The sequence below is a fragment of the Gossypium hirsutum genome, chromosome D03 (genome assembly GCF_007990345.1).
Source record: "Gossypium hirsutum isolate 1008001.06 chromosome D03, Gossypium_hirsutum_v2.1, whole genome shotgun sequence".
Lineage (NCBI taxonomy): Eukaryota > Viridiplantae > Streptophyta > Magnoliopsida > Malvales > Malvaceae > Gossypium > Gossypium hirsutum.
Genome location: NC_053439.1, coordinates 51,571,834 through 51,598,665, shown reverse-complemented (window position 1 = coordinate 51,598,665; position 26,832 = coordinate 51,571,834). Strand labels below are relative to the sequence as shown.

Genomic DNA, 26,832 nt, shown 5'->3' with positions numbered 1-26,832 from the left:
CAGGTTCGGGAGTCGGTTACGCACGAGGAAGGGTTAGCACCCTCGTGACGCCCAAAATTGGTACCAGATTGATCGGTTAATGTCTTAGAGTGGAAATTTTGAAAAGATTTTAAAAATACAATCCTTTTAAATTTTGAATTTGAATAAACCAACTTGAGCAGCAAGATGTACTCATTTTGCAGAAATAAATTGCTACACTCAGTGAGTTAGGGTGTAACAATTTAATCTTCGAAATTAGATTTGTTCCCTTCTTAAGAAAGTCATGTGTTTAATGAAGGTTACTTGATTGTTTAAGTCAATCGAGAAACCAGAATCCAGTAAGTTAGGATTCAATTTCTTGAAATTCCTAAACCTCAAATATTGCCTTCATTTTAAAATCGGGACAACAAAATGTCGTATCCAGTAAGTTAGGATCCAACATTTTGTAATCTTAAGAATTTCATTTTAACAATCATATGGTTTTAACAAAATGAACACTTGATGATCTAAATTCATCGAGAAAAATTGAAGCCCAGTAAGTTAAGGTACAATTCTCTCGGGAGCTTATGAACACCACGCTTTTTTAGGAACTTTGAAATAAAACAATTATAATGCTTTAATAAAATGCAATTCTTACAAATAGAACATAATTAAATATCAATACATGTAATGTAAAGGATAAATAAGTATCTAAATTTAAACTAGAAGCAATCAAGCAAGTAATAGGCTAATACAAACATTCTTTAATCATGTTATACAAACATCCACATTAATAATTAAGCAACCTAAAAATTAATAATCAATAAAAAAACTTCGAAACAATGAGAAAAAGAAAAAGAGAAAAAAAATAGTAACAATGAATAAGATGAATATTTGATACGATTTTGGTAATTGAACCAAAAAAACAAATAAAAGGTTTAAATAAAGTCTATTGAAAGATTTTAAAAAAGGGGAAATAAAATAAAAGTGAATAACATAAAATTAGTACTTATATTTTAATTTATAAAAAAAAATCTAGTATAAACAATCATACATACATAGTAATAATGTACAAAAGTTAAATAAATGAAATAAAATAACGAATTTAAAAGGAATAAGGTTTCTATACATAAAAAAATATCATTTGAAATTAATAACATATTATTATATATATATACACATATATACTAAAAAAATACTACATATACCTATATAAAAATATGAAGTATTATTAAAAACTTGAGGTTAATTATATATATATATATACGTGAACAAAAAATAAAAGTTATGTATAAATTATATTAAGGTAATATCCTAAACATATATAAAAATATTTATAAAATTAAGTAATGAATACATAAGTAATATTATATAAAAAAAGAGTTTATGGTAAAATTTGACTAATTGATATATATAAAAATATAATAAGAATAAATGAAATTAATAATAAAATGTTTAATTTAATGAAAAAATAGATTTATTTTAAAATCAAACAAAAATTCCAAGGGTTGATTTGAAATAAATAAGCAAACATCTGTATTGAAAACCCCTGAATATCGTAGGGACCATTATGGCAATTTAACGCAAAATCCTCTTTGGCTTAGGGATTGGAATCGTCAAAACAACACTGTTCTAAACTCTACTTAATCGAAATCTGAATCAAATATAATGTATAAATTAAAATAAATAAAACAATTGAATCAAAGTCATATAAAATCTAGAAGGACTTGCTGCACAAATAATCCATAAAGGCAAAACGCGCGGATCCCTCCCTCGGATCTGGTCACCGCGCGGATCTATGCTTACAAACGACGCCGTTTCGAAGCCATGGCCCTAGCCTCAAACGACGACGGTCCCTTCCCCATCTAAAACACAAAACCCTAAGCCATCTAATATTTTCCCCTAATCGAAAAGAAAACAAAAAAAAATGAACAAAACTTGTTGCGCCGCTTCCTGAAAAATCGTACAAAGCGAGACCTCCGAACCCTTGCTCCAGCCCCGACTGCAACGGAGAGAATGAGGATTCGACCGCAAGGTATGTTTTTCTGATTTCTCAACATCTTTCTATTATTTTTCATATGGTAAATCAAAAACAAGAACAGTAAAGAGAAAATAAATAAATATAAAAAACGGAGAAAAGAAGAAAATACATGCGAATCACCTCCCAAAACTCAAAAAAAACTTTGTTTTTGATTCTTTCTATTGATATTGTGTGTGATACAGTATGCGTGGGTTCTTCTCCCCCTTTTCAAATACAGAAAAATGGCTTTTATATAGCTGGATCCAAAAAAAAAATCAAAATACATCTCTTTTTTCTGCCCTTTCTTCTATTTTTGCTCCTTTTTGCCTGCTGCTTTGTTCGTTTTTGTTTGTTGCAGGCGTACAGAGCAGTGGACGTAGAGGCTCGCGTGGATTTGGCGCACAGGCGCAACACGTGCGAGGAGGAGGCCTGGCTCTGCTGCGGCGCTGGAGGTTCTAGGGTTCCCTACTGCTGATTTTTTCTGTTTTGGGCTATCGGGCTCGTAATTTGGGGCTGGGTTTAATGGGTTTGGTTTAGGTTTTAGGCTAGGCTAGTGTTTGGGTAGTTTAGGTTAAAATGATTTGGGCCACGTTAGGCCCATGTATTTGGACTGTGGACTTTTAAACTTTGGTTTGGTTTATTTTATTAACGGGCCGGGCAAATTGGGCCTATTACAGAATCTAGGAAAAATAATTTTCTGTTGTTTGGTAAATTTCCTGAAAATATTTCATAAAAGTTATTTTTAATGAAACAAACATACATTTGTGATTTATGATAAGTAGTGAATTGATTATGAAGTGATGTTAAGGTGAAATTATAGTAAATAATGAATCTTCATGATGTTAAGGATTAAATTGTAAACTTTATAAAATTTATAATTGAAATAAGAGAAGTGATATGCATGAAAATTTGTTATGTGAAATAAGATATTATAATGAATTGTTTGATTAAAGTGCTTATATGGTGAAAATTAAATTACATGGCAATAGGGACTAAAATGAAAAATGTACAAAAGTTTAAGTGTGAAACAATTTAATATGCGAATAAGGAAATTATGATAAAAGTTTAATGAATGTGTTATGAGATGATGAAATATGTAAAAAGTATTGTAAAAGTGAAATTGTGAAAAAATACGTAAAAGCTTTTACATTAAAACAAACAGAGCCGTAGCTAAAATTATCACTATTGTCAAAGATTGAACCCTAATTACGTATATGATAGACAGGAATACTCATCACTATACTACAAGATTTCATTGTCAAATTCACTAATTTAATTTTATAGTGCTTACTGGATTGTCATTAATCAATAATATACGTACAACTTTTTTTTTTTGGTAGAAAATAGGACCTTAGATAAATAATGTTCGGAATAAAGCTAATAATTGAAGTTGATGCAACTTCAATTTCAAGATGGGTGATGTTCAAATCAATACATCCCTTAACCCAATTACCCTTGTGGTCCCTAATAACAGCACCCACACCCGCTTTCCCCGGGTTTCCCTGAGACGAACCATTCGTGTTCAATTTTTGCCATCCGAGGGTCGGGGCTTGCCATGGAACAGGTACAATGGAAGGTGGGTAGCGGACTTTGATTTCAGGTGAAAGGGCAAAGGACTCACTGGCGCCTGCAAGAGCCCTACAAGTCACTGTTCCTTGTTGTATGGGGCTGTTAAAAACAAGGCAGTTACGAAGGGGCCAAAGCTCCCACAAAGCGAAAGAGAAAGTGATGTTCCAGGGTATCTTAGGAGATGACAATTGGCAAACATCCAATTCTCCTAGTCATTGTCCAGGGAGCGAAGCTGAAGAGCTTTGGGTATAAACCTCGCCCACTAGTTACTAACAGTAATGCAGTCCCTCAACAAATGGCATATGGTTTCAGCATTATTTCTACAAAAAGGGCAATGATCTTGAACATTCAAGCCCTCTTTGGTTTAAAAAAGTTTGCAGTAGGAAGGATTTTGAGAACACATTTCTAAAGGAAGTATTTGAGTTTAGGGGGAAGCTGACTTCCACAGCGAAACCCAATGTTTCTCATAAGTAAAAGGTTGCATCTTAACACTATGAGAGGCCACTTCATAAGTAGAAGGTTGCAAGGGAAAAAAGAATTCGTAACCAGTTATCAACTCAAACTTTGATTAAGCAAGTCAAAATGTCTAAATTTTATCTTTCAGCTTTTAGAAAATTGTTTTTCAATGAAGTTACCTATTTATCCCCCATTAAATCTTCTACTTTATAACATCATGTCTAAAATTCACATTTTATATTCTTAAAAGCATTTTCCGACAACAATGGTAAACACTATCAAACTTTTCAAAAACTCTTTTTCATAGCACTTTTTAACCTCAATAATAAACTGACCCAAATACTATAACACCGCAAGACACAAAAGTTAAGAGACTATTAAGACATCTTGACATTTCTTTATCTGATCATACAAGAGCTTCAGAGTTATCCTTACAAATACCTTTATAGTAAACACTAAGATGCCTTCCAAAGTTGGTTGAATGTCTTAGTTCAAGAATATATCTCAAAGATTCTACCCATGAATTGTCTTTGGTCCAAATGAGCATTGATGTTATACTCACTCGACTAATTCATAAAAAGAAGAGAATGTAAAAAGAAAAAATCAATTGATATTTACGTAATTGAGTTTGTCAATCTACGTTTGGGAGTCTTCAACTAATCCTTGAATTGTTGCAACTTCACTCTCGTCCATTCATAATAATATCACGATTAATTACAATTTCAATTAACCAACAAGTCGTAAACTATAATAACACAAACATATCAATGTAATTTTCTTAAAATTTTAACCAACGTTTTTTAAAATTGTTTACTATTTTCATTTTGGGTAATTAAATTCTCAACAATTAGATAGCAAGTGAATTACATTCCATGATGACAAAGTACCAAACACAACCAATTATTTTGAAACTTGAAAAACAATAATATATTCGTAAATACTTATTTTACTGAAAACGTCGAACAACAAGGCGTTTTTTTCCCACAAATGCCATACATATTAATAATATTGGATGTAGATGAAATAGGGTAAAACTTATAGGCCCTTAACAACACTCAGGATTGCTGCCGGCACATGCACAATAACCAGCAGGGGTGCAAACATGTAAGTCAGTAGTACACTGCCTCACACAATCCTCATCGGTTTTGCATTTCAGCTATTTTTGTTGAGCCTCGATCATCGTTGGTACATCTGAGAACAGCATACCTTCAAACAACATCACTTTAGTAAATGTTTTTTTTTTCAAATAAATCCTAAGTAATAGAATAATACATCAAAATATAACGATGCCGAAATATATATATATTGATGTGCCTTGATTCTATCGAGAGTCTTATAAGTTTACAAAATGAAGCTTCACGGATAAATTTGTTTTGTCTTCCGATGGAGTTTTTATTTCCCATCTTTTTTTAATACTGATAGGCTCGCAATACTTTCAATAGAGATGAAAACAAAACCTTAATAGGAGACCATACCAAATTTATTAATATACATCAACAATTTATTGGGGCAGTCTCAAGGGGGCTGGCAGAGCCAGGGCCTTAAAATGAAAAATATCACATTGGTCCTTTTATATTTTATAAAATTATAATTGAGTGAATGGTCAAATTACACTTTGATATCCCTAATATATATATTTGTATTGATTGCTTATAGAAAGACTTACCAGATGACAGCAAAAGAGTGAAGAAAACAACTAATTTCAAAGAAGCCTCCATGGGAATTTATTTTTTCCTTTTTAATTTCAATGGATTTTCTTTGAGTAAATGAGTGTTGTGTGTGTGTGTGTTAGTGACAGTACTCTTTTTCTATAAATATTGTTGGTAGGTTGGCTCCATATGTAAATATTTACAAAAAAAAGGAAAAAAATATAAGTTTAGAAATTTTTATTGCTGTTTTGGAAAATTTACAAACTTCCCAAACTCATTCCTCAATTTTCCATAATCATTTCAAGTGTAGTATTCGCAAAGTACAGGGATTAATAATGGCCGAATTAAAGTGTAGGGATTAAATCCACAATTTTCGTGAAGTACAGAGAGTACTAGCAGAATTTAACCACTGAAGTATGATGGTGAAAACTGAAAATATAGGAAATTGCAAAAAATACGGCGTTGCCGGGGATCGAACCCGGGTCACCCGCGTGACAGGCGGGAATACTCACCACTATACTACAACGACTTCGTTGACGAGTTTACTAATCTATTAAATAGTATATAAAAGTACAACAACCTAATCTCTTAATAATTTATTCTGCTTTTTCCCCACTATTTAGTATTTTTTTTATGTTAAATAAAGTATTAAATTATGTGTTTGTTAATAATAAATATTATTGAAAATGTTAAAATTAATATTTGGAAATTTTTATTGCTGGTGTGGGAAATTTGAGAACTTCCCAAAAGTATTCCTCAAATTTCCATAATCTCTTGGATTGTAGGATTTTTTCTATAATTATGGGGATTTTCTTTTACTCTGTTTACTTACATTATTAGGTTGACTTCACAATAATGAAATGAATAATTATTAGCTCCTAAATATACTAAAAATCTTAATATGCAAATTCTAACTTTTTTTTAGCCTTAGGTGTTCACTGTCTAGATGTAGCCTAGGTTTGAATCACACTAGTCTCATTACTATTAGGGCTTTACCCTCCTATTGTAATTCACCAAAAAAAAAGTTTTTCTCTCATATTTAAACAAGACTTCTACTCACTAGTTATTCTCTTCTGCTTCTCCCTCTATTTTCCTCCATTCTCCATTTCTTTTAACGTAATTTTTCTATATTTTCTATTTGTTAAAATTAGTCCCTATACTTTTATTTTTTTAAACAATTTAATTTTTTTGAATGAGGCAAGCTTGTGGACTAGTTTTAACAAATGGAAAATATAGAAAAACTATGTTAAAAGAAATGAAGAATGGAGGAAAATAGAGGGAGAACCAGAAGAAAATGGAAAATAAAGGGAAAAAAAGAAAGTTAAAAGAACATAAAAGTAGAAATTAAACTGCTCAAAATAAAAAAAAAATAGGGATCATTTGTAGAATTTAACCTAAAATTTCATTTGAAATGATGATTTAACGTGTCACGCCAACTTACCATTACACCGTTAATAACAATTAATGGCCCAGTGATTAAAATATTACAACACGATAATGTAAGTGACTCAAATATAATATTTCAAACATAAATGACTAAAATGTCAACTGAGACAAACAAAAGTGACTATTTTACTAGTTTACCCTTAAAAAAATTTCGAGTTTGTAAGAAAATTTAGGCCAAAGAGGAAAAGGTTCATTAGTTATTTAAGACAATTAAAAGAATTGTCTGAGCCCGGGTTCGAACCGGGGACCTCTAGTGTGTGAGACTAGCGTGATAACCAACTACACCACCCAGACGTTGTTATTAGGCCATCACTTTTATCATTTTATAGTATTACATGAAAAGCTATTAATGCAGGGATATTGATAAATTTAGCCCTCATGTATACGCTTTCGGTCAATTTAGCTATTATAATATTATTATTCTTTTTTGAGCTAAATTTGACCAATTAACCTTTCAAAAAGTGTCCAATTGCTTTTCTTTAGTGGACCTCACGTATACACTTTCAGTCAATTTGGCTATTATACCTCACGTATACACTTTTGGTCAATTTAGCTATTATAGAATTATTCTTTTTTGAATTAAATTTAACCATTAACCTTTTAAAAAATATCAAATTATTTTTCTTTAATGGAAATACTAACTAAAATATTAGTATTTTAAGGGTAAACTACACCCAAGATTGCTAAACTATTAGTAAATTTATGTTTTAGTCACTAAACTTTAAAAAGTTACAAAATAGTCACTGAACTATTTCAAAGTTTTTATTTAAGCCACTAGGTTGTTAAGGTTTTTTTTTTTGAAGTTTTGCAAGCGGGATTCAAGTGATTATTCGACAATCGATACGATGGATCAGCACCCATCAACGAGTAAAAGAATATACCTTAGATCCAAGTCAATTTGATGGCTAGTGCCGAAGATCAAAAAAAAAGAAGTTGTTTGAATTTTAGTTTGCAGATTTGTGTCATCCAAAGTTATTTCATGAGAAAAACTGAAATGTAGAAGAGAATGAGAAAAAGAGCTTTTAATTGATCCAGGCAACGCGAATAGAGAAAGCCATAAAGCATCAAATTTAACTACCCAATAACTTAAAGGAAAACTTTTAAATAGTTCAATGATCATTTGTAACATTTTGAAGTTGAGTGACCAAAACGTTAATTTACTAATAGTTTTGTGACCCTAGGTGTAGTTTATCCATTTTTTTAATGAAGTTGGTGTGGCATCCCGTGGACAGCCCAAATACACTTCATGCTAACATGAGACTATTTATCTTACCTGCTAAACCAACTAATAATTTATATAAAAAATAAAAAATATATAAAAGAATTATAAAAATTCAAAAATATTAACACAAAGTACATGTTAATCGCCATGCAGAATGTTATTTTTAAAATTTTAAAATTTTAATTAGTATTTTTATTAAAATATTGATGGACAAATTTAATTTTTTTTAATATTACGGGCTAAATTTAATTTAATTTATTTTTAAAAATAAAAGTTAAATCAATGAAATAAAAACATTAAAGACTAAATTTAACATTATGCCTAATTAAAATGAAAAAACTCGAAACAATAACATGGTCTCAATCATAATTCTTGCGATTCAAATGCCAAATGCTTTATGAAATACTTTTTCCATAAAAAGAAGAAATAAAATTTTCATATCAAATTATTTTAATATTATTGTCCAAATTATTAAAGGAGGGCTTGTTGGGACTAAAATCCAACAGCTAAAACGGTAGTTATCTTAGCTAAAATTATCGCTATTGTTAAAAATTGAACCCTTAATACTTACGTGACAAATAAAAATACTTAATTATTATACTATAAAATTTTATTGTCAAATTCACTAATTTAATTTTATAATACTTATTATAGGAACTTAGATAAATAAAACAAACAAGTTCTTATAATATTGATCTTAAAATAGGAGGATCCTTGGTCTCAGTTCGAAACATCCTGCAATCATCAACCCAGCGTAACTTGATACAATAGTTTTTGGAATAAGGCATCAACTTCAATTTCAAGATGGGTGATGTTCAAATTAACTGGCAAGTTTGAGGCCGTCTCTAACTGCGCAAAGCTCCGCTTCAACACTGTTGGCTTTAGGGAAATGGCGAGAACAACTTTTAACCCAATTACCTTTGTGGTCCCTAATAATAGCCCCCATACCCGCTTTCCCCGGGTTTCCCTGAGACGAGCCATTCGTGTTCAATTTTTGCCATCCAAGGGTCGGGGCTTTGCCATGGAACAGGTACAATACTATTTAGGGAAATTGCAAAAATTACGCCGTTGCCGGGGATCAAACCCGGGTCACCCGCGTTACAGGCGGAAATACTCACCACTATACTACAATGACTTCATTGACAAATTCACTAATTTATTTAAATAGTTACATAAGTACAACAACCTAATCTCTTAATAATCTATTCTGTTTTTTTCCCACCATTCAGTATTTAACATACTGACCCGAATGATGGAAGGTAATATTATTTTATGGAATTTAATTAGTTAGAAAATAATTTTAATATATTTTATGATAAATAGAGTATTAAATTTATTTTTAAATTATATGTTTGTTAATAATAAATATTATTGAAAATGTTAAAATTAATATATTTTATATTTTATTTTACAAGGGTAATTTCGAAAATTATTATCACATTTTTACTAAATTGTTTAGTAAATCATTTTGAAATCGTTGTAACTTAATAAGAAACATGTGAATGCAATAAAAATAATCAAACACATGAATATGATTACGCAATTCGATTTAGGGTGAGTTTGGATGGGCGATTGGGTGTGGTGCGGTGCGTTTAGCTTACTTTTTGTCTCACGCTACAGTGTTGCTACAGTATCTAATCTCACCGCTACCGCTGTTTTTACACTAACCGCAAGTAAATGCACCGCCCATCCAAACTCACCCTTAGTAACTTATATTATGCCATGCTTAGTGAAAAATCCACTACATATTGTTAGTACAAGCTATCATATAATTTCAACCGCTCCTTGCATATTGTTGTAGCCTCTCGCACTTTCACAATGAATGCTCTCACCCAAATAAGTATTTCCAATTTAATACATTGTAGTTGCACTCAAATAAGTTCTCCACAATGAACCAAATTGCACACTCTCTAATCTTTATATTCCAAGGTCCATTGAAGCTTCAATGTATAAAAGTTTACGACATCAATTCAATTTAGCTCTCAAATCGGTCTATATCTTTTAAACTATACTATAGAGATTTTTATATTAAGAATCAGATAACATTTTGTCCCTTCTACTAAAAAATGAGTAAATTAGTATCTATACATTAGATCAAAGAGTAAATTTGTCATCATGTTAAAATTTTCATCCATTTCTACTTTTAAAAATTGATCTTTATACATCAGCATAAGGCACACACGGCACGCCACTTGTTACTGTTTGGTTATTTCATCAATCACGCTAGTTTTTAACAATACAAATGAAAGAAATTTTTAACAAAAAAAATAAATTTGCTATTTGATCTAATGTACGAGGAGTAATTTATCTATTTTTTTAATAAAAGAGATAAAATGCAATCTAACTCGAAGAGTACTTTTACCGATCAATATCCTAATTTTGCTAGACTCAAAAATAGTCAACTTAAAAGTACTACAATAGTCTCACTACCAATTGCAATGTCAATTGTAACTGACCAAACATATTGACATGCAACAAGTTAGATTAATATAATATATTAATCTAACTTTTTTTTTTAAAAATTTTAATGTATAAAATTGCATAAAATCAATTTTTATGTATATAATCGTACATTAAACCATAATTCATGTATAGTTTTGAGATTAATCTCGTAATTAAGAAAACCATAGAAACATTATAATCGTACATACTTACTTCATTGAAAACGTCGAACAACAATACATTATTTCCCAGAAAATTCCAAACTTATTAATAAAATTGGATGTGGATGAAATAGAGTAAAAACTTATAGGTCCTTAACAGCAATTAGGATTGCTGCCGGCACATGCACAATAACCAGCAGGAGTACAAACATGAAAGGTAGAAGTGCACTGCCTCACACAATCCTCTTTGGTTTTGCATTTCAGCTTCTTTTGTTGACCTTCGATCATCGTTGCCGCATCCGAGAACAGCATACATTCCAACAACAACACCAACACTTTAGTAAATGTTTCTTTTTCAAACAAACCCCAGGTGCTAGAATAAAACATCAAATCATATCGATACCAATGTGTGTATATATATATTTATCGAAATTTTATCTCCGATCTTTATCCAATGCTGACAAGTCCACAAAGTAAGAGTACTTCAAATTTGGTCTTGCAGAACTCTCTTGTAAAGATGGGAGATAAAACCATAATAATAAGACAATATCGAATCTATTAATGTAACCATTGACTTATGAATCTATAAAAAATTTAACAAACCCAAAACACATCTGCATGTATATTGTATTGATTGCTTGTTGAATTACTTACCAGATGCCAGAAAAAGAGTGAAGAAAACAACCAATTTCAAAGAAGCTTCCATGGGGATTTTCTTTTCTTTTTTAATTTCAATGGCTTTTCTTTGGCTAAATCAGTGTTGTGAGAGAGAGAGAGAGAGAGAGAGAGAGAGAGAGAGAGAGAGAGAACCATTCTTTTTTAATTATGTTGCTATAAATTTACAAATATAAATTTATAATTTTGGAATTTTGGTTGCTTTTTTTTTGGGAAATTTAGCAACTTCCCAAATTCATTCCTCAAATTTCCATCATCAATCGATTATAGGATTTTTTTTTTTTAAGAATTATGCAGTTTGTATTTTACTCTGTTGCTTTCCATGACTAGGTTGACTTCATAAATTTTTTAGAATAAATGAAATGAATAAGTATTATCCCATAAATATACTAAAAAATTAATAAATTTATGCAATTTCTATTTATTTTTAGTCTTAATAAGTTTTTCCCTCTGTTTCAAAAAGAAAAAAGAATAATTTTCTCTCATATTTAAACAGCACTTTAAAAAAGTTGAGATAGATAAGCCAAGCCGAAGAAAATAAAAAAATGTCTGAGCCCGTGTTCGAATGGGGGACCTCTAGTGTGTGAGACTAGCGTGATAACCAACTACACCACCCAGACACTGATGATGAGTGGTTTGTTTTAATTAATTATAGATGATGCGAAAAGCTATCAACATTAACCATAATTAAATGGCATGATGATAATTTTAACCCTCAACATTTACATTTTCTATTAATTTGGCCATTAATCTTTCAAAATTTTTCAAATCACATTTCTTTAAGAAAAATACTAATTAAAATATTAGTTTCTTTATGAAGTTGATGTGACAAATCACAAGACAATCCAATTGCACTTCATGCTAACATGAGATTTATTTTGGTATGTGTTGTTTATGGGCCAGCCTAATGAAAGTGGGCTTAACCCCATTCTTGCTTACGCTGTTGGGACTAATATCGAACAGTTGCAATGGTCGTCATCTTAATTATCGAACCAAAAGTGCTTAAGCTTAGTTTAGGAATGCTTTTCAAAAGTGCTTTCAAGAATAAACTAAAATTTTCAATTTCTGAAAAAAATGCTTTTAGGCCAATTTTTAGTTTAAAAGAAGTATTTTTCTCTGAAAAAACAGCTTGTTTAAAAATATTTTTGTCCTAAAAGTACTTTTTGTCCCAAAAGCACTTTTAAGAAACATTCTTAAACTGGCATTTTGCCAAAATTAGGTCACCATTGCATTTGCCATGGAGCTTCAAATTCTCAAAGTATGAGTTGAATGGATGGTATTGGTGTTTTTGGAAGGTGTAAGCTGTAAACTAAGAAGAGATTTTCACGCATGCTCATTAAAATCCTGATTAAATTAATATATAAATTATTTTTCAAATAGTCCAAATTGAAAATGAGATATTTGTGTTTGCAAATTACTTAAATTTAATTTGAAAATTTTTCAAATAGTCCAAATTTAATTTGAGTTGAACTTGAGCTCTCAATCAAGCCAAATTCGAGCTTCGTAGTACTTTACTTGAACAACTCATGAGCCTTATCAAGCTCTTCATATTTTCATATTACCAAATTATATTATTATCCTTGATATATACTATTAACCATAAGCTTAATTATCAAAGCAAGCTTGAGTGCAAAAATTGGTAAACGAGCTTAATCGAACTCGAGCTCAAGTAGCTCAATTATATCTCAAACCAAACTCTAACTTAAAAATAAAAGTTGGATTGAGCTCAAACTAAGTATCAAGCTCAAGCTTGACAATATTCAGGCTCGGCTCGATTATACCCCTAGACATAATGTATAAATCTTACTAGGCTAAACTTATCATGTCAATTTTAGAATTGTCACGTGATCTTACTATTATAAAAAATATAACAAAAATATGTGATTAATTAAGTGACTATATTATAACTTTAAGCCAAAAAAAAATAAGGTTAAACATAATTGTGTGACCTGCAATGTACATATATGGATTATTATTTAATACACAATGTATCAAATAATTATCCTATATATATCAATAAAAAATGCATAGATAGAGTAGCAGTTTGACGAGAACCCAAGTGGAGGGGCACCCTTTTTTTTAAGTAAGTATGTTACAAGTGAACAGTTTCGCTAACATTGGCCCCCTTCCAATAAGATAAATGGAAGGAAGAAACAACCTACAGACAATAAACATAGTGAAGTTTTCGATATAAATTACAAACTACACTTTAAGTCAAAGATCTTCTACCATCTAAAAACATAGTTTCAGATCACGGCCGTCGTTTTGGGGGCTTAATCGAAGAATTGCTAGTGGTTGCAGCAGTTATTTTCTTAGAACCTGATGATATATATATACACATTCCAATGAAAAACGAAAGAGTGAGGAGACAATGATCAAAATTCAAAACAGTTTGATCATAGGAACACTATATAATAATTACGTACTCGATGGGATCTTGGAGGTGCTCCGGGACAGTGACAATCGAGCAGTAGGTTTTGTTTGCAACACTTTCTGAGATAGCTTTGGAAGCTTAGACGGGAGTGATGGGGCGATAGACCTATTTTTGAACAGGAGCCGACCGGAGTAAGTCAAATTAATCAAGTTATCAGATATTGCAGTGAAAAATAAAAGCCGTAGGAGTTAAAGTAAACTTACTTCCCAATATCATCAGATTTTTCAGATTTGCTTGCTTTCTCAACCTTCTCTGGTTTATCAGGAGGTTTTGAAACTTCCGGGAAAAGAGTAAACTCCACGGCACTACAGATTGAGCCATCAGTATCTGTAGCCCCCATTGATAGATCACCATCAGATATATCACTTAATCTCTCCTCTGAATCTGCATTTCCGAATCCCAACAGTTCAATATCGTCAGTAAGATTCGGACCCAAATCTCTTCCTATCATGTTTGTATGCGCAAGTGATTCATTTTGATGCCTGGATTCATCAATTGACCAATGAGAGCCAGATTCAGAATGCTTATCACCATTAGCTGAGAAAATGTCAGCATCAACATCTGCTTTCTCAAAACTTCCCAAGCTTGGCCGTCTTGAGAGGCCCAGGCTTTGTCGAGGAGTCCCACTGGAGCGTCCCCTAGGAGAGGAAGACTCGTACCTCAGTGAGCTCATACCACGCTTAGTACTATTGCCATTACCCTTAAGCAGTTGCAAACGCTCAATCTCCTGATCTTTCTTTGTGATGGTTTCTTTGAGCGATGAAACCTATAAGATCAAATAGAAGATTATAAGTGAACGAGATTACACCGTTGCAACGATGCCAGTTGATAGGCTCATTAATGAAAGTGAAGATTTTCATGGTCCAACATTGGACTATAACTCTGCTTTCTCTGTCCCCAGAGAAATAAGGTAACCATTTTCAAACAATCAACTATTGGTTTCAACAGCTATGCTACATTAACTCGAAGAAAAGGGAAAATGAGTAGAGGAAGAGAAAACGATACTTGTTCCATAAGTTCTCTGATATCTCTTCCTTCTCTGTTAGTCCGTGCAGCACCTAACTCAACACCAGAAACTCTTTCGGCAAACTTCAAAGTACTTATGGTTTCAGCATATGATTCTACATCAGGATTAAGCTGCACAAACATAAGGGTTTTCGCCTGGCCACCTACAATCAGTAAGTGCAAATAAATAGGCTTTTAAGGTATGTAGAATCTAATGGGCATGACCGTGAAATAGCAAATTAAAATCTGAACAGTAAAAAGTACCCAAAGAACTCTGGAGAACTTGAGTCAGTTTGCTGTTTCTATAAGGGACATGAGAATTCTTTTGTGCCAGAGCAAAAATTACATCTCCTAGAGCTGACAGGGATTTGTTTATATGTTGTGCCTCCCTAAGCCTATCTCCAGTTGCTTCAGAACGATCTACCCGTTCACTGCCAGCAAGATCCACCAAATGTAGACTACCGCGCAAAACAGCATTAGTTTTTATGTCCGTGCCACGAACATGAACGGTGAGAATGCTGCACATAATTTACTGAAACCCATGAGATGCAAAACTCAAATTCTCCAAATAACAAGTTACATACAGAGTAAAATATAACCTGTGGGATCTGCTACTCCTCTCATTTAGGGCAGTAGCACCAACAGCCCTATTCATTAAACCGATATTCATCAATTCCAGAACATCTGTGGTTGATTTTACAGAATGCATGCTTGCTTCAGGGACAGCTAACCCATTTGGTTGGGTGGTGCTCCAAATCCCAAGTGTGTGCAAGTCAAAGGAAACAAATAACATCTTTAACGGCAGGAAAAAGAATCATAAGGAATAAAATATAACCATTAGACCAAACACAAAATTATAATGAGTATTGCAAATTCTTAAACCAATAGGGTAACGTAAGGTATTGTATAGAACCGAGGATAAGGAACAATAGCAATAGAACATAAGTTATAGAGCCAAATTTCAGACCAGATTCAAGAAACATAAGAAATGAAATTAAAAAGATTAAAATAAAGGATATCTTCTCTGAGAACTGTCAATAACAAGCAGATCACGAACTTGTTCATTATATATCTCAACCATTTGCACACCAACTTCATATATAATGGAGCTCTTCCTGCTTTGAGAGATTTGAAAAAGATCATTCAATGCTCTATAGTTGACTCCCCAGTCTTCTTTAGAAGACAAATTAGGTCCACTCTGGAAAGAAGAATAAACACGCATAAGACATAGCCATCAAGTTTAAAATAATCTATATATTTCAAATGGAAAAATATTAGCAGACAGCTCACCATAGTATAAGTTTTTCCTGAGCCAGTTTGACCATAAGCAAATATGCAAACATTGTATCCGTCAAGAACAGATCGAATCAATGGTTGAGTGTCCAAAAATACCTCCTCTGCAGACATATCACATTGAAATATGTGATATACAAGCAGCAGTCATGAAAAGTGTGGCTATAACTATATAGCATTAAATTAAGAGATGAGTTTCATTATCAAATGAACTGAGTTAAGAAATTTTAGAACCTTGGGTAGCTGCTGGACTAAAAACCTTGTTAAACTTGAAGAGCCTATGAGTGTCCTTCCCTAATTTTGAGGGATTCGAAACAACCAATTCACCATTCTCACCAACATATTCTATTGCTGTTTGTTTTTTACTTTGCCCTGGAAGGAATGGCCTTATCCTACAATAGACTCTAATATTTCCTGCACAAATAAGAAGTAGTTTAAGCTACTTGGCAAAGAAACCCTAACAAACTAAGATATACAATGTACCTTTTAAATCCTGAACCTCATTGTACAATCTACGGTTTTCAGAAAGAACCAAATGATAATTTTCAGCAGCATCTACCACTCCTTTAAGCTTGATTCCTACTCGAGGAAAAAGGGTATACACAATGAGGAAATCTAAATGGCAGACCAAGCCAAACAAACAAAACAAACAGCAAGAATAACCAACACTACCTAAGAAATTTAGATCCTCTGAGTAGCTCTTTTTAGTCTTTAGAACCTCACGTTTGACAGATTTTGAAGCGTCCCTCAATTCCTAAACAGTGTAAAACTTCATGTTATAGGACCATGTATCAATATCCTATCATAGAAACATCACAAACACAACAAACCTTCAAAGCCCGAAATTGCTGATCAATGAAGCTCTGATAACTGCACTCCCTATCTTTCCATCTCTTTTGTTTAGATTCAGAAAATGACTGAAGCTCGTCCACTTTCTTCCTGGAGTCACTTAAAAGATACTCGACTTCTTTTAACTTCTTTTCTAACAATACTTTATTATCCTCAGCCTGGGCTTCCAGTTGGAGACACTGTATTTCATGCATCTTTTTGCTGCTCTCTAGTTCCTCTTTTAGCCTAGAAATCTCAAGGTCTTTCTGAACCTTTTCCTTCTTAAGCTGAAGCACATCCTGCTCTTCAACTTTACCCTTCTCCTCCAGTTTGCTCTTTTCAAACTGCAATTCTCATGAAATAACAAAGCAATTATATTAGACTATCAAGCAACAAAATATGGCAAAGAGATAAATCTTTGCATAACACCACATAGTCGCCTGGTATTAAGACTTACAACGGGAAAAAAGAATAGCCTCATTGATTAGCCATGTCAATCTTAGCTTGAGTTCACAACACAACAGGGATCAGATTATCTACTATCCAAATTCTAGTGAAAAGTTCCGATCCCAAACTAGTTAAACTAACATAAAAGCATTGCAGGCAGTGCAAGTACGTAAAAAGGAGACTAATATCAGATCTACAAACTTAATATAAGCATTTTAAACTAAGTAATACAAAGTTAAACCATCCTTTAAAATTTTCTTCTGAAATTAAATGACTTTTCCTTCAAAAGAAAATTCAAATCTCAAAGTCGCTTCTGTCAGTACACTAGTTGAATTTCATACAAGATATAAATGGAAATACATGCAAAAGTACATATAAATATACTGTATCCTTCTTGCAGTTTAAACTTAACTAGTAAATATAAGTTAAGCAATTCACAGAAATAGATATAGTCCTTCAGTTTCAAATTTATGGATGAAGCATTATGGATGAAGCAATTATCAAAAGATGTGAAACCCAGAGAACAATATGTCAATGAGAGTCTTCGGAAAACCAAAGGCACAGAACTAAAACAACATAGTAAAATTTTAAAAATCAACAATGAATTAAGAGGGAAAACATTAAGAATTGCACCTTTATATGTTGTAGATTCTTTAGAACAACCTACAGGAAGCAAAACAAATCCAGGATTATTGAGACAGGGAGAACTAAAGGCAAAAAGAACTAAGGCACATGCCCTAAACTGTTAGTCAAGTACCATATTTTCCTCCATGGTTCCCTTTGCTAGGGTCTCAAGTGCTCTTATCCTTGATTGATACTTTTCCTCCTGTGCCCTAAAAAGTTTGTTTTGCTTCAGGATCACAAAATACAAATATTCATTATCCATGCACCGCACATGAGAAAACAATCTCTTAGAGAGAGGAAATAGAAAGTTCCGAAGCAATTTACATTTTTTAAATTTCTTGCCCTAGTTGAAACTCGCCATTCGATCTCTTCTACAATCTTTCTCAACAGGCATGCGACACGCTGAGCAAAAAGGAAACAATACAAAACCACAAATTAAAAAACGGTATCAAAAAATATATATCGCACGACAGATGCATGACTACCAGTCTCAGAAAAGAGACAAAACTAAAAACATCCATGAATGCTAAGGAAATACAGCAAATGTATGTACTCCTGATGGCATACATGAGGTACATCTCCTTTCTTTCTTTCAATACTTTCATCCATAATCTTGTAAATTATACTGAATAGTGATTGAGTTGAGACGTTCTGCAAAAAGGAAGGTGCATAAGAATGCATTAACCAAAAAGTTGCTATCAGAATCTAGAGTACATAATAGATACAGACACATGTATGGAAAGAGTTCAGAATCTTACATCTAAACTGCTTGATTTCAATAATTCTAAAACTGTTGCATCAGAAAGATCAGCATAACATCCTTGCTTCATTTGGATGCTCTCGAATTCACCAGAAATATCCCATCTCTTTCTGGAAGGATGTTGGAAGCTATTGGCCTCATCATTAGGATTGAAACATGATCTAAGTGTCTTAAGGCACTCTAAAACCGGCATCATATGGCCCTGCATATTTCCCAAATTATTAACCAAAAGGTAGAAAGAAAAGAAAAACAGCAATGGAATGCTAACTTGCAACTTGAACCCAACCGACTAGGGTAATTCATTTTGTCCCAAAAGAAAAAAGGTAGTTCATCATACACCATTAACCAGATAGAGGTTTCATTCCATGATCAAATGATCAATCCATCAGGGGGGGGGGAAGCCTCCACTCAGATCAAGAACCATCCCAAAGTTAAGATCAAAAGGCTTGAAAGAGGAGTTTACATCCCAAGACAAATTCTTTTGACTGAGATAGACGTACAACTAAACATGAGAGTCCAAAGTTCATTTTATCAAGTATATACCAAACCCATGTTGATAAGTTAAATTAAAAAATGGGTTGAAAAGTCAAAAATGGTGGGAGGTGCAATTGGCACCGAAAGAAAAAAATAGTTGGCAAGTTGTTTAAAGTTGAAAGGGATAATTGCAATTTTGGTCCCTAATTTTTTAGGCCATTTGCAAGTTAGTCCCTGAACTTCAACTATAAATAGGCCTAACCATTTCTCATTTCAACCATCCCAACCAATCTTTCTCTCTTAGTTTTCTCTCTTCTCCCATTTGAGAATTCTTAAGGAATTCTATTTGTTTGTAATATTTTGGAGATAGTAAAGTTATCATCTGGTGTTAGTGCCCGAGGACGTAGGTATAATTTACCGAACCTCGTTAAAACTCTTGTGTTCTTTCTTGTCCTATTTTTCTTTCAATATTTGAGGGTATAATAGTAGTATTTAATTGTGCTATTAAATTACTATAGAAGGGATATTCTGTCTAAGGAAAGACTTGGTATTTAAGAGATCCATGTGATCCACCTCTCTTCCCTGGAAATTGAACTTTGTGTGATTTTTTAGTACAATAATTTACACGCTTCCGACCCTATTGGAACAACAAGTGGTATCAAGAGCCGAAGGTTAATCGTAGTATGCTCTGTGGTTGCAGTTTAAACTGATCTTCCACATCAGAAAAGATTTCCTTAGGTATATTGAAAGATTATGGAGAAAACGGTCGGTGTAGGAGCTTCAACATCGTCCATGTGGACAAGACCGACAATTGCAAATGCAAGATTGGCCGTGGAGATCTTTGATGGCACGGGCCATTTTGGTATGTGGCAAAGTGAGGTTCTAGATGCCCTTTTTCAGCAGGGTCTAGACATTGCCATTGATGAAGAGAAACCAGATGATGTACAGGAGAAAGATTGGAAGGCGATCAATCGGTTGGCATGTGGCACAATTCGATCATGCCTTTCTCGAGAGCAGAGGTATGCTTTTTCAAAGGAGACTTCTGCAAATAAGTTGTGGGTGGCACTTGTAGAAAAATTTTTGAAGAAAAACAGTCAAAATAAGCTCCACTTGAAGAAAAGACTGTTTCGCTTCACATACGTCCCAAGTACCACAATGAATGATCACATCACCAAATTTAATCAGTTAGTCACTGATTTGCTGAATATGGATGAGACATTCAAAGATGAAGATTTGGCTTTGATGCTGTTGGGGTCACTTCCTGAGGAGTTTGAGTTCCTAGAAACTACTCTACTTCATGGCAGGAGTGATATATCTCTGAGCGAAGTCTGTGCGGCCTTATACAGTTATGAACAGAGAAAGAAGGACAAACAGAAAAACTCAATCAGAGATACAGAAGCTTTAGTAGTCCGAGGTCGTTCATACACTCGGAAGAAAACTCAAAAGGGGAGATCAAAGTCAAAGTCCAGACTCGGGAAAGATGAATGTGCTTTTTGTCATGAGAAAGGCCACTGGAAGAAAAATTGTCCAAAGCTGAAGAATAAAGGAAAAGCTGCTGTAGATGCTTGTATTGCTAAGCATGATACTAGTGACTCTGAACTATCACTGGTTGCATCATCATCGTCGCTCCATTCAGATGAGTGGATATTGGATTCGGGTTGTACCTATCATATGTCCCCTAACCGGGAGTGGTTCTCTGATTTAGTAGAACTAAATGGAGGAGTTGTTTATATGGGCAATGACAATGCCTGTAAAACTGTTGGGATAGGTTCAATCCAATTAAAGAATCAAGATGGATCAACCAGAGTTCTGACTGATGTTCGGTACGTGCCCAGTTTGAAGAAAAATCTCATCTCATTGGGAGCCTTGGAATCCAATGGTTCAGTTGTTACTATGAGAGATGGGATTTTGAAAGTGACATCTGGCGCACTTGTGATATTGAAGGGCATCAGGAAAAATAACTTGTATTACTACCAAGGTAGTACAGTTATTGGAGCAGTCGCTGCAACTTCCGGTAACAAAGACTTGGACTCAATGCAGTTGTGGCATATGAAGTTGGGACATGCCAGCGAAAAATCCTTGCAAATTCTGGCAAAGCAAGGATTGTTGAAAGGTGCAAAGGCTTGCAAATTAAAATTTTGTGAGCATTGTGTTCTGGGAAAGCAAAAGAGAGTGAAATTCGGCACTGCTATCCATAATACAAAAGGTATTTTGGAATATATTCACTCAGATGTGTGGGGGCCTTCCAAAACACCTTCGTTGGGAGGAAAACACTACTTTGTTACTTTTGTTGATGACTTTTCCAGAGGAGTTTGGGTGTATACCATGAAAACTAAAAATGAAGTGCTTGGAGTTTTTCTTAAATGGAAAACTATGATCGAAAACCAGACTGGCAAGAAAATCAAGCGGCTTAGGACGGACAATGGAGGGGAATATAAAAGTGATCCGTTCTTCGATGTGTGCCAAGAGTATGGTATTGTTCGACACTTCACAGTTAGGGATACACCACAACAGAATGGAGTGGCAGAGCGTATGAATCGAACATTGCTGGAGAAAGTTCGATGTATGTTGTCCAATGCTGGGTTGGGCAAGCAATTTTGGGCTGAGGCTGTGACATACGCTGGCCATCTTGTTAATCGTTTGCCATCATCTGCATTAGAAAGAAAAACTCTTATGGAGGTATGGTCTGGAAAACCGGCTACAGATTATGATTCCTTACATGTGTTTGGATCCACTGCATATTACCATGTGAAGGAGTCAAAGTTAGATCCGAGGGCAAAGAAAGCTCTCTTTATGGGAATCACTTCTGGAGTGAAGGGATTTCGTCTTTGGTGCTTAAGCACAAAGAAAATGATCTGTAGCAGAGATGTTACCTTTGATGAATCTGCCACATTGAAAAAGGTAGCAGATAAAGATATTCAGACGAGCAATACTCCACAGCAGGTGGAGTGTACTCCAAAACAGGTGGAGTTTGAGCAGATGGGGATTTGCCCAGTTAATAAGTCTAATTCTCCAGCCACAATGGAGGAATTAGAGGTTGAAGAGGTTCTGACCCAAGAACCACTAAGTACACCAGAACCAGTTGCAGTTGCAAGGCCACGGAGAGAAATTCGTAAACCTGCTCGATTTACTGATATGGTGGCCTACGCCCTTCCCGTTGTTGATGATATTCCTATCACTTATCAAGAAGCAATGCAAAGCTTAGAAAGTGATAAATGGAAAAGCGCCATGGATGAAAAAATGCAGTCTCTCCGGAAGAACAATACTTGGGAGTTGGCGCAATTACCGAAAGGTAAAAGGGCAATCGGATGCAAGTGGGTATTCGCAAAGAAAGATGGATCTCCTAGCAAGAAGGATATTCGCTACAAGGCAAGATTGGTAGCTAAAGGCTACGCTCAGAAGGAGGGAATTGACTACAATGATGTATTTTCCCCTGTTGTGAAGCATTCCTCCATTAGAATTTTGTTGGCCTTGGTAGCACAGTTGAATTTGGAGCTAGCTCAACTTGATGTTAAGACGGCTTTCTTGCATGGTGAGTTAGAAGAGGAGATCTATATGACTCAGCCAGAAGGATACACAGATGCTGGTGGTAGAAATTGGGTTTGTAAGCTTAACAAATCGCTATATGGATTGAAGCAATCCCCGAGGCAGTGGTACAAGCGATTTGATAGCTTTATGAGAAGGCAGAAGTACACAAGAAGCAAATATGACAATTGTGTGTATTTGCAGAAGCTGCATGACGGATCTTTCATTTATCTACTCTTGTATGTTGATGATATGTTAATCGCTTCGAAAAGCCAAAATGAGATAGATAAGCTGAAGGCTCAGTTGAATCAAGAGTTCGAGATGAAAGATCTAGGTGAGGCCAAGAAGATTCTCGGCATGGAGATAAGTAGAGATAGACAGAGAGGCAAGCTTTGTTTGAATCAGAAGCAATATCTGAAAAAGGTATTACAATGTTTTGGTGTAAATGAAAACACAAAACATGTAAGTACCCCACTTGCTTCTCATTTGAAACTTAGTGCTCAATTATCTCCGAAAACTGAAGAAGAAAGAGAATATATGGCAAAAGTCCCATATGCTAATGCAGTTGGGAGTTTGATGTATGCGATGGTGTGTACGAGGCCTGACATTTCACAAGCTGTTGGAGTTGTGAGCAGGTATATGCATGATCCTGGAAAAGGACATTGGCAAGCTGTGAAATGGATTCTACGGTATCTTCGAAAAACCGTAGATGTTGGTTTAATTTTTGAACAGGATGAAGCACTTGGTCAGTTTGTAGTTGGATATGTTGATTCCGACTTTGCTGGTGATTTAGATAAACGTCGTTCAACTACGGGGTATCTGTTTACTCTTGCGAAAACCCCAGTGAGTTGGAAGTCTACCTTACAGTCTACAGTAGCTGTGTCTACTACAGAAGCAGAATATATGGCAGTTACAGAAGCTGTTAAGGAGGCTATTTGGCTTAATGGATTATTGAAAGACTTGGGAGTTGTTCAAAGTCACATTAGTCTATATTGTGACAGTCAGAGTGCTATTCATTTAGCGAAAAATCAAGTCTATCATTCAAGAACCAAGCATATCGACGTAAGATATCACTTTGTGCGGGAAGTCTTTGAAAAAGGAAAAATTCTACTTCAGAAGATTCCGACAGCAGATAATCCCGCAGATATGATGACCAAGGTGGTAACAACAATCAAGTTTAATCATTGTTTGAACTTGATTAACATCCTGAGAATTTGAGCACCTTTAGGTGTATGGCACTCGAGAGCGCATTTGGAGGCACTACAAAAGATAGCTTTATCGAATTTGGGGAGTTGAAGGAAGTGTGTGAAGATGTGATTATCCTAATCAAATCTTCAAGGTGGAGATTGTTGATAAGTTAAATTAAAAAATGGGTTGAAAAGTCAAAAATGGTGGGAGGTGCAATTGGCACCGAAAGAAAAAAATAGTTGGCAAGTTGTTTAAAGTTGAAAGGGATAATTGCAATTTTGGTCCCTAATTTTTTAGGCCATTTGCAAGTTAGTCCCTGAACTTCAACTATAAATAGGCCTAACCATTTCTCATTTCAACCATCCCAACCAATCTTTCTCTCTTAGTTTTCTCTCTTCTCCCATTTGAGAATTCTTAAGGAATTCTATTTGTTTGTAATATTTTGGAGATAGTAAAGTTATCATCTGGTGTTAGTGCCCGAGGACGTAGGTATAATTTACCGAACCTCGTTAAAACTCTTGTGTTCTTTCTTGTCCTATTTTTCTTTCAATATTTGAGGGTATAATAGTAGTATTTAATTGTGCTATTAAATTACTATAGAAGGGATATTCTGTCTAAGGAAAGACTTGGTATTTAAGAGATCCATGTGATCCACCTCTCTTCCCTGGGAATTGAACTTTGTGTGATTTTTTAGTACAATAATTTACACGCTTCCGACCCTATTGGAACAACAACCCATACACCCAAAACTGAGCCAGCCATAGCTTACTCCTCATCATGCACAAGCTAAGATCAATTTTGTAGGCAAATAGTTTTTGTTTCAAGATCAATTAGTAGAAAAATGTTTTCACTTTAATCCAACCATAAATATTTGGCACCCAGAATAGAACATTGCTCAAAGAAAAAGCTTCTTCAAATCAACTGATACCTGCTCAATATCAGACAATTCAAAGCTGGGCAGCCCCATTTCATCCATAGCAATCAGAAATTTCTTGACATTTGCAAGACCACAATCAGAATCACCATCCTGAAGTTAGAGAAGAAACATGCTCAAATGGTGAAGTAGAACGTCCAGAACAAGATAAAAACATTTAAAATTAAGTCTTAAAAAAAGAAAAGTGAACTAAAATAATAATAATAATAATAATAATTCAGCAAACAAAGTATTAACAAATGATTGATCAAACCATTTCAACAGAACCAGGATGCAGCTTGTTCAAAATGGTACAAAAAATAGTTCCATCAATCAGACACCCTCTCAGCTCGTCTTCTGTCATATCCAGTGGCAACCTTAAATCAGGAAATATTGCATTTAACCAGTCCACCAAAGAAGACAGCCAGTCACCTAGTAAAATCAAGGCTCCAAGTTCAAGAGTGGAAGATGATTAAAAACACTGAAAGAGCTAAAAAATGTTATTACTTTACGTCGAATCACACCTTCAAAACTTCCCATTTGTTCAATATCTACATTATGAGTTCCATGCAAGCCATTAGCTGGACCGCTTTCCTTCATATGCATTATTAGCTGAATGTCGAAGCTGACTTCTTTGAAATCTATCTTTCAGATAACATAGGACTCAGTCCTGCAAAGGGGATAACAATATTTATCTTAGTGAAAATTTTGATATATATATCATTAATTATCTATTCAGAGCTAAATACAGAAAGTAAAGGCACAAATTTTGTCATACTAGTTTGCAACTTCATTATAATTTTAAATAAAAACCGATTTTTCAACGAATTTAGCTCACATTTTAGAGGGAAACTAGGAGAAAGAAAAGGCATTACTGGTGTTAAGCATAAAGCCCTTTTTTTTCTTCTTTGTTGGACACAAGCGAAAACTGAAAGAGATAAGAGAGAGAAAAAAAAGAAAGAACGGAGATTCTTTTCGTATCTTACACTTAATAAAATCACTCTGCTAACCAGAAACTAAGAGTGTTCAATTGTCGAAAAAACAATAAAATTTAAAATAAAATAAAAAGTAAAAAAGAGCTCGGAGTTGCACTCTTCACGTTTTCTCAGCAACCAAACAATCAAAATTCCAAAAAAAAATCAAAAAATTTCAAAATTCAAAACATCAAGCTGCATTATCGATTCCCCGTATAATTTCTTAAATAAATTTAAAAGCTGAACTAAAAATAATCGAAAAAACCCATACAGATCCAAATACAACAATAAAATTCAAAAAGAAAATGTAAGAACAAAATGTAGGTTAAAGCACGAACCTGAGGAAATCTAATAGAAGGCTAGATCAAGATCTCGAAAGACAGAACTCAATCTACAAATTCCATAGCTCAAAAAAGAAAATCAAATTTTCCCGATGAAAAAATACAATGCTTAGAAACCAAATATAAATTTTATTTTCCAAATTTCGAAGCAGATCCGTCGAAAAAAAAATCAAGCGATTTCAAAATCACGAACCGCTCGATCTTTTTACTTCTTTTTTTTCTCCTTCTGTTCTCCGCAAAGAAGAAAGAAAAACAAAACAAAGTGAATTAGCGTTGGAAAATGGAAAAACTAGAAAAAGCGAGTGAACGTGCGAGAGCGAGTTTTGGTTAGGTTTTTTGGTTTTTAAGGCTTTGTTTGTATTTTTCCTTTTTATCGGACCATTTTTTTTAAAAAAATTTGTTTTTAGTTTTTGTTTAATTTTGGATTT

General features: G+C 33.9%; 1 protein-coding gene and 4 non-coding genes across 6 annotated transcripts; all 5 read right to left on the bottom strand.

The window, feature by feature from the left end:
* Positions 1-6,109: 6,109 nt before the first annotated feature.
* Positions 6,110-6,181, bottom strand: TRNAD-GUC (transfer RNA aspartic acid (anticodon GUC)). The gene has a single exon. It is a non-coding gene; the product is annotated as a tRNA-Asp (tRNA).
* Positions 6,182-7,318: 1,137 nt separating this feature from the next.
* Positions 7,319-7,392, bottom strand: TRNAV-CAC (transfer RNA valine (anticodon CAC)). The gene has a single exon. It is a non-coding gene; the product is annotated as a tRNA-Val (tRNA).
* A 1,991-nt stretch (positions 7,393-9,383) lies between these two features.
* On the bottom strand, positions 9,384-9,455 carry TRNAY-GUA (transfer RNA tyrosine (anticodon GUA)). Its single transcript has one exon. It is a non-coding gene; the product is annotated as a tRNA-Tyr (tRNA).
* Positions 9,456-12,144: 2,689 nt separating this feature from the next.
* On the bottom strand, positions 12,145-12,218 carry TRNAV-CAC (transfer RNA valine (anticodon CAC)). Its single transcript has one exon. It is a non-coding gene; the product is annotated as a tRNA-Val (tRNA).
* A 1,371-nt stretch (positions 12,219-13,589) lies between these two features.
* Positions 13,590-26,743, bottom strand: LOC107929259 (kinesin-like protein KIN-14J). Of its 2 annotated transcripts, XM_041090485.1 has the most exons (22): positions 26,402-26,743; positions 25,614-25,759; positions 25,364-25,521; positions 25,105-25,203; positions 18,988-19,191; positions 18,797-18,880; positions 18,554-18,631; positions 18,363-18,455; positions 18,239-18,268; positions 17,161-17,502; positions 17,003-17,084; positions 16,814-16,909; positions 16,565-16,744; positions 16,328-16,434; positions 16,057-16,235; positions 15,637-15,801; positions 15,302-15,555; positions 15,038-15,201; positions 14,564-14,798; positions 14,236-14,416; positions 14,025-14,137; positions 13,590-13,917 (listed from the first exon to the last, which is right to left on the bottom strand). In XM_041090485.1, the coding sequence occupies exons 2-22, from the start codon at positions 25,693-25,695 to the stop codon at positions 13,850-13,852; spliced, it is 2,994 nt and encodes a 997-aa protein (XP_040946419.1). In that variant the 5' UTR covers positions 25,696-25,759; positions 26,402-26,743; the 3' UTR covers positions 13,590-13,849. The 2 variants fall into 2 exon arrangements, with proteins under 2 accessions (XP_040946419.1, XP_016716118.2); XM_016860629.2 differs by having other exon boundaries at positions 14,236-14,798.
* Positions 26,744-26,832: the final 89 nt, after the last annotated feature.